The following is a 7,295-nucleotide window of genomic DNA, read 5'->3' as shown; positions in this document are numbered from 1 at the left end:
CAGCTGGATCTCATGGAGGCATTTCCCCAACTGAAGCTACTTTCTCTTCAATAACTCCAGCTGTGTCAATTGACACAAAATTAGCCAGTACAGTATCTAAATGTAATTCTGTCAAAGTTAGTATCAGACTTATATAATACAGAAAACAATGGAGTAGGGTGTCACAGCAGGCAAGGTTCATTGAAGTTTTCTGACACAAAACAGAGGAATGCCTTCAAAGGACTGGCAATGTTACAGTTAAGATAAAAGCAGCCCTGCCCAGAGTCAACTAATGACAGGGGCAAGGAGAGGATTTCACACCCTAGTCACAATTTATGCTATTCCTTTGAGCCCTGTGAAAGCTTTCACCAGGGAGTTCTGCTCTAGCAGACCTTTTCATGAATAATGCAATACTGTAGTTCCTCCTTAATCCACAACCCTCCTTTTTCCTAGGCCATGGTAAATTCTTGCATATGGGAGTAATGTAACATGGCTGCTCTTTTAAGTATTTGTAGGGAATCTCCATTTGTCAGAAGAACTCTTCAACTTTCTTCTAATATGCAATGTAATCTGCCATACCTTACTGTAATGAAGATTCTAAGTATAGTTTGCTAAGCTTGCCCTGAGATTTCTAACTCTTATCCAGTAAAATACTGTAAAGAAAGCATGCAAGACCCTCCACACTATCACACGGACAAATCTGGGGCATTCTTGCTATGGGATTGCCAAGGTTCCAGGAGACTAAGTTTCTGTGAACTTTTCGCCTCAGGATTACATCCAGGTTTCTAGGCCTGTCATGCGAGTCACTACAAGAGTGGATGTAGCACCCACATCTTAGCATTTCAGCAAGAATAAGCCCATGAGATAGAGGGTTTGTCACACCCACTCTAGTAGTGACTCACATCAGTTCTAAAAACCTGGAGGAGTCCTGAGGAAAAAGTGTCTCACGGAGACTCAGCCTCCTGGAGTCCAGGCATTTCCCATAATCTATATACACGAACCCTATCCGCATGCTAGTATGGTGTATGCTCTTTCAATATTATTAATGCCTTTAAAGATTGAATTTTTACCATAGGTGAAGTTTCCACTAGTGTTCTAAAGTCCTAAAAATTCCTTAAAGCCAGGAGCTCAGAATTCAGTGAAAAGGTTACTTTCATATGCAAGTATTTACTAAGGCCTAGGAAATAGGGGGGTTGTGGTATTGCATTATTCATGAGAAGATCTGCTAGTGTGGAACCCCCTGGTGCTAGCTTTCACAAGGCTCAAAGGAGTAGCACAAATTGTGACTAGGGTGTGAAATCCTTACCTGTCTTTAGCTGACCCTAGGCAGAACTACTTTATCTTAACTGTAAACATTACCTGGCTCCTGTAAGTCCCTTTGAAGTCATTCCTCTGTTTTGTGTCAAGTAACTTCAATGTACTTTGCCTACTGTGACATCCTACTCCTTTGTTCTCTGTACTTTATAACACTGGCGTTCACTTTATGAGAATACATTCAGTTCTACATCCTCTCTTGTGTGGACTGTCTGCCACTTATTCGCCAAATCCTCACTCACCTGCAACCAAGAGACCCATTCCACGCAAATTGGAGACCCAAGTGAGGCCCATCTGTGGCAAGGGTTAATTCATGAATCAAAAGTAATACAATTAGAAGGGGCAGAAATGACTGACTAAATAATAAACATAACATGAAGCTTGTACATGGTACTTGTAAATCTGTGCTTCAAAACTCAGTAATAGAAATGTTTTAGAACTCACGATTGAAAGAATGACACTGCCCCCTGGAAGGAGGGACCCTGAATGAATGGTTTCCTTTTGTAGGTATAAGGTGGGATGCTGCCAGAAGAGAAGTAGGCTTCCAGCATCTGTCTTCCTATTTTCTGATTATATATAGCAAGATGAGATACAGGATGGGGATTATCCCAGGTTAATTGATGGGGGTAGCTCAAACAAGGGGTAAAAGGCACAACACACACAGACACAGACATACAGACACACAGACTCATAGGGACACAGATAATAGGCACACAGACTCACACACATGCATACTTCCACCCATGCATGCACCCATGCATGGTGGTGCCAAGTGTCCTGAAGATACTATTTGACAAAGTCCTAATGCTTGGAGGACCTTTGACTGACCCTTCACTGTCTTTGGAGGAAATTTGCTATTCACGTTTTGCTTGTACTTATTTTCTTCACTGTTAAAGGTCTCTCTCGAAAAGCTAGAGCTGGGATAACAAAAAGCTGGTGCAAATAAGAATGAAATTAATGGAAATTCCTCAGGAAGAACAGTTATACAGAAAATTGAATCTTTCTTAGGACTTATTACTAAGATAATTAATGAATGTTATTTGTAAGTAAATTCCTAAAGAAGAAAAACTTAGGGACATTTTAGAAGCTGCCAAACTGTAATGGAATCACCGCACTTTTCTGTTCAGCTTCAGAAATAAGGGACTAGTATGAATAAGAAGAGATTATGATCATACACTTAATGATAAGCCTTGGTATCATTCGTTGGCAAAAGCAAGCCATTTTAGGAATTCTGATGTTCTTCTATTCTTTACAGAATTGTAATAAAGATAGGAATAATATTGAAACAATTGTTTCTGACTGAGATACAGAAAAAATATTTTGATTCACTGAGCTGTCTGCCTTCCTGGACAGACTTGTCAGACCAGAACTTTTCTGAGATTATAGAAAAACAAAGAACAAACCTGTTGCCTTTCCTTAAGCAAGAGCTGCACAGTATTTTAAGAATCAAAGAAAAAGGACAGTGGTCTTATGCCAAATATTAAAGAAATATAGAGGAAGGAAAGGAAGAATTAAACAGGGGTCAGAGAGACTGAACTTTTGCAGAAATCCAAGCTTGATATAACAGGTAGTCAGAAATAACTTTCGATCTTTTAATTTGGTGTCAAAATGAAACAGAATCAAATTCAAATAGAGTCACCTGACTAGTATTTCTGTAACCACAAGGCTTTAGGACACCAGTCTCAAGGAAGGAGATATTGAGTTAAAAGAAAATTGACTTTATCATAATGTTAACTTTTAGTTCTCATAAAATTGTTGTTTGCTTGCTTTGTTCCTCTTTCAATATCCTCATGTAATCAAGGAAGACTTTAGGCGCAAATAAATTTTGAAAAACTGTGTAATCGATGAATAAAGTTTCTGAAGATAAATCCTGTGAGAGACAGTCTGTCAGAGCAGATCAAGCCACTGGGAGGTGTGCTTCATCTTTGTCCTGTCTCTCATGAAGTGAAACTGAATGGTGTCCTCTGTCTGATTCTTCCCTCACTGCTCTTATACTTGCCCACTTAAAGCCCTGCCCCCAGGGTACATGCATGTGTCCCATAAGTTTGAGTATGTTGTGCCTTCAGATTCATAAAACTCTAAAAAGTCTTTAATTTCTTTCTTTATTTCTTCCTTGACCAAGTTATCCTTGAGTAGGTTGTTGTTCAGCTTCTATTGTATGTAGACTTTCTGTTGTTTTTGTTACTATTGAAGACCAGCCTTAGTCCATTTTGATCTGATAGGGTGCATGGGATTATTTCATTCTTCTTGCATCTGCTGAGACCTGTTTTGTGATCAATGATATGGTCATTTTCAGAAAAGGTACCAGGAGCTGACAAGAAGGCACATTCTTTTGTTTTAGGATGAAATGTTCTGCAGATATCTGTTAAATCCATTTGGCCCATAACTTCTGTTAGTTTCACTGTGTCTCTGTTTAGTTTGTGTTTCCATTGCTGCAAATGGGGCCTTGAAGTCTTCCACTATGGTTGTGTGAGGTGTTATGTGTGTTTTGTTCTTTAGTAAAGTTTCTTTAATTAATGTGGGTGCCCTTGCATTTGGAGCATGGATGTTCAAAACTGAGAGTTCTTCTTGGTAGATTTTTCTTTGATGAGTATGAAGTGTCCTTCCTTATCCTTTGTGATACCTTTTGGTTGAATGGTGACTTTATTCAATATTAGAATGGCTACTCAAGCTTGTTTTTTGAGACAGTTTTCTTGGAAAATTGTTTTCTAGCCCTTTACTCCAAGGTAGTGTCTTTGACACTGAGGTAAATTTCCTGTATTCACAAAATGCTGGGTCCTGATTATGTATCCAGTCTATGAGTCTAAGTCTTTTTATTGGTAAATTGAGTCCATTGATGTTAAGATATATGAAGGAGTATTTGATTGTTCTTTCTTGTTATTTTTAATGTTATTTTTGTGTTTGTGTGGCTATCTTCTTTTGGGTTTGTTGAAAGAAGATTCCTTTCTTGCTTTTTCTAGTGTGTAGTTTTCCTCTTGGTGTTGGCCATTTCCATTTATTATTCATTGTAGGGCTGGATTTGTGGAAAGACATTGTGCAAACTTGATTTTGTTATGGAATATCTTGGTTTCTCCATCTATAGTAACTGAGAGTTTTGTTGGGTATAGTAGTCTGGTCTGGCATTTGTGTTCTCTTAGCGTCTGCATAACATCTGTGCAGGATCCTCTNGCTTTCATAGTCTCTGGTGAGCAGTCTGGTGTAATTCTGATAGGTCTGCCTTTTTATGTTACTTGACCTTTTCACCTTAGTGCTTTTAATATTCTTTCTTTGTCGTGTGCATTTGGTGTTTTGAATATTATGTGATGGGTGAAAAATTTTTTTTCTTGTCTAATCTACTTGGATTTCTGTGGTCTTCTTGTATGTTCATGTGCATCTCTTTCTTTAAGTTAGGGAAATTTTCTTCTATAATTTTGTTGAAGATAATTATTGACCCTTTAATTTGTGACTCCACTCTCTTCTATACCTATTATCCTTAGGTTTGGCCTTCTCATTGTATCCTGGATTTCTTGAATGTTTTCTGTTATGAACTTTATGCATTTTTATTTTCTTTGACTTTCTTTTTGTGTCAATGTTTTACATGGTATCTTCTACACCTGAGATTCTCTCTTCTATCTCTTTTATTCTATTGGTGATGCTTACATCTATTACTCTTGATCTCTTTTTTAGACTTTTTACTTCCAGGGTTGTCTCCCTCTGTGATTTCTTTATTGCTCTATTTCCATTTTTAGATCCTGGATTGTTTTGTACAATTCATTCTCTTGTTTGACTTTGTTTTCTTGTAGTACTTCTAGGGATTTTCTTGTTTTCTCTTTAAGGGCTTCTACCTGTTTATCTGTGTTCTCCTGTATTTCATTAACAATGTTAATAATATATTTCTTAAAGTCCTCTATCATCATCCTCATGTGGTGTGACTTTAAATCAGAGTCTTGCTTTTCTTGTATGTTGGCTTATCCAGGGTTCACTGTGTTGAGAGAACTGGGATCTGATGATGCCACGTAGACTTGGTTTCCATTGCTTATGTTTTTGCCCTTGCCTCTTGCCATCTGGTTATCCCTAGTGTTAGTTGGTTGTGCTGTCTCTGACTGTGTCTTGTCCCTCTGCAAGCCTGTGTGTCAGTACTCCTGGTATACCAGTTCTTTTGCGGAAGAATTTATGAATGGAGAGATGTGGCACAGGGTCATTTCCAGGGTAAAGATATAAACTGGAAGGATCCTGTCCCAGGCTGCTTTTCTGTTAATGTGTCCCAAGGGTTCCAAGCATGTCCCTTTGAGTAGAAGTGGTGGTCTTACCTGTGCTCACAGTCTTTTCTGCACTCCTGGGAGACCAGCTCTCTCTTGTTGGTGTTTGCTGACTTCTTTGTCTTTACATTAAGTTACAGAACAATCACAGACAAGGGAGTCATGGTTCTGGACCTGGGCTATTTCCATGGCAACAAATGTTGCAAAGAAACAGCAAGAAAGCTTCAGAGGAAGTTAGTATGAGAATTTGATTAATGTCAAGAAGGATGCAGACATGATATTTTCTGATTAATGCTATTACTCAGGAGATGGAGAAAAAGTACATTAGGGAAGAGCTGATGAAGAGGTTGGTAGACCACTGAGGCATGTCAAGTCAGTAAGCTGAGAGGAGAGTGGACAGTGGTCCAGTGCAGCAGGGCAGTGCTCACTCCAACGTCACCTCTGAGGTCCAGGCAGAGACTCTTCATCACGGCTCTGCTTTGCTTCTTGACATCTCCACCATATTTTCAGCTGTCTCAGGAGTGTCCTGCAGTGCCCTCTGGAGAACCATTTTGAGAGTCTGGTGCTTCAACCGATGCCTGAAGGAGCCCACGAAGAAGTAAATGATGGGGTTGGCACAGCTGTTAACAGCGGTCAAGACAATTGATGCCAGATAAAGTTTATAATCAAATACAGGAAAATAATCCGTAATCTTCAATAACAGGAAGTTGTGGATGCCAAAGGGCAACCCACAGAGGAGAAAAACCAAAACGGTCAGCATGATGGTCACATACAGTCTGGTAAGCTTCATTCGCCCAGTGCTACAGAACAACCTGGCCAGTAGAGCCAGGCTGGACAGAAAAAGGACTACAAACAAAAATATCAGGTACGCGGTAGTAAAGAAGTTTGATGCCAGACACCCATTGTCATTTTTATATTTGATATCAAATAAACCGCAGAAATACCTATGCAGAATGCAGATCAACAGTGATAGGACCCAGATTATAGCACACATGACAGTCGAGGTGTGTTCTGGACGGTGGCAGTGATACCAGATGGGGCACAGGACAGACAGGCAGCGCTCAGTGCTGATGGCACTGAGCATGCTCAGGCCTGCGATGTAGAGAACCGTCATGGTGGTGTAAAAGCACTGGAGGAAGATAATGGGGTAGAAAACATCGAGAAGGAACAGTATGGAATTTATGATGTGACATAGAAGGAAGAAGAAGTCAGCCAGAGCCAAGTTTAGGATGTAGACTGTGAAGGCATTCCTCTTCAAGCAGAAGCCCAGGAGCCAGAGCACAATGGCATTTCCTGTCAGCCCGACCAGTCCAAAGATGATGATCATCAAGGTTGCGATCAGGACTTGGATGTCGATACTTCTACGGATGGGTTCATCCACTGGATTTGTTGTTGTGAGTGCTGTTGCTGAGGCTGAGGTGTTGAGGGCCAGAAACCCTGCACTGGTGCTGCTGGGAACACAAAGAAGAAATGAGGCCTTCCCTGTGAACACAACTCTTGTTTTCTTTTGTTTGTTTGTTTTGGTGTTGTTTTTTAAGTTTTTCTTTTTTTCTTTTTTTATTATGATTTTCTTTATTTACATTTCAAATGCTATCCCAAAAGTTCTCTATACCCCCCACCCCCGCCGCCCCTGCTCACCTACCCACCAACCCCCACTAATTGGCCTTGGCCTTCCCCTGTACTGGGTCATATAAAGTTTACAAGACCAAGGGGCCTCTCTTCCCAATGATGGCCGATTAGGCCATCTTCTGCTACATATGCAGC

The 7,295-nt window shown here is 40.1% G+C and overlaps 1 protein-coding gene across 1 annotated transcript; it reads right to left on the bottom strand.

The window, feature by feature from the left end:
- Nucleotides 1-5,997: 5,997 nt before the first annotated feature.
- On the bottom strand, nucleotides 5,998-6,978 carry LOC110314730 (mas-related G-protein coupled receptor member A1-like). Its single transcript, XM_021188966.1, has one exon. The coding sequence runs from the start codon at nucleotides 6,856-6,858 to the stop codon at nucleotides 5,998-6,000; it is 861 nt and encodes a 286-aa protein (XP_021044625.1). The 5' UTR covers nucleotides 6,859-6,978.
- Nucleotides 6,979-7,295: the final 317 nt, after the last annotated feature.

Source organism: Mus pahari, unplaced genomic scaffold, assembly GCF_900095145.1.
Source record: "Mus pahari unplaced genomic scaffold, PAHARI_EIJ_v1.1 scaffold_5086_1, whole genome shotgun sequence".
NCBI lineage: Eukaryota > Metazoa > Chordata > Mammalia > Rodentia > Muridae > Mus > Mus pahari.
This window is presented reverse-complemented; position numbering and strand designations above follow the sequence as displayed.

What these genes read in the sequence shown, in the direction of transcription:
- LOC110314730 (XM_021188966.1), bottom strand. Translation starts at nt 6,858, where the DNA reads ATGATCATCATCTTTGGACTGGTCGGGCTGACAGGAAATGCCATTGTG.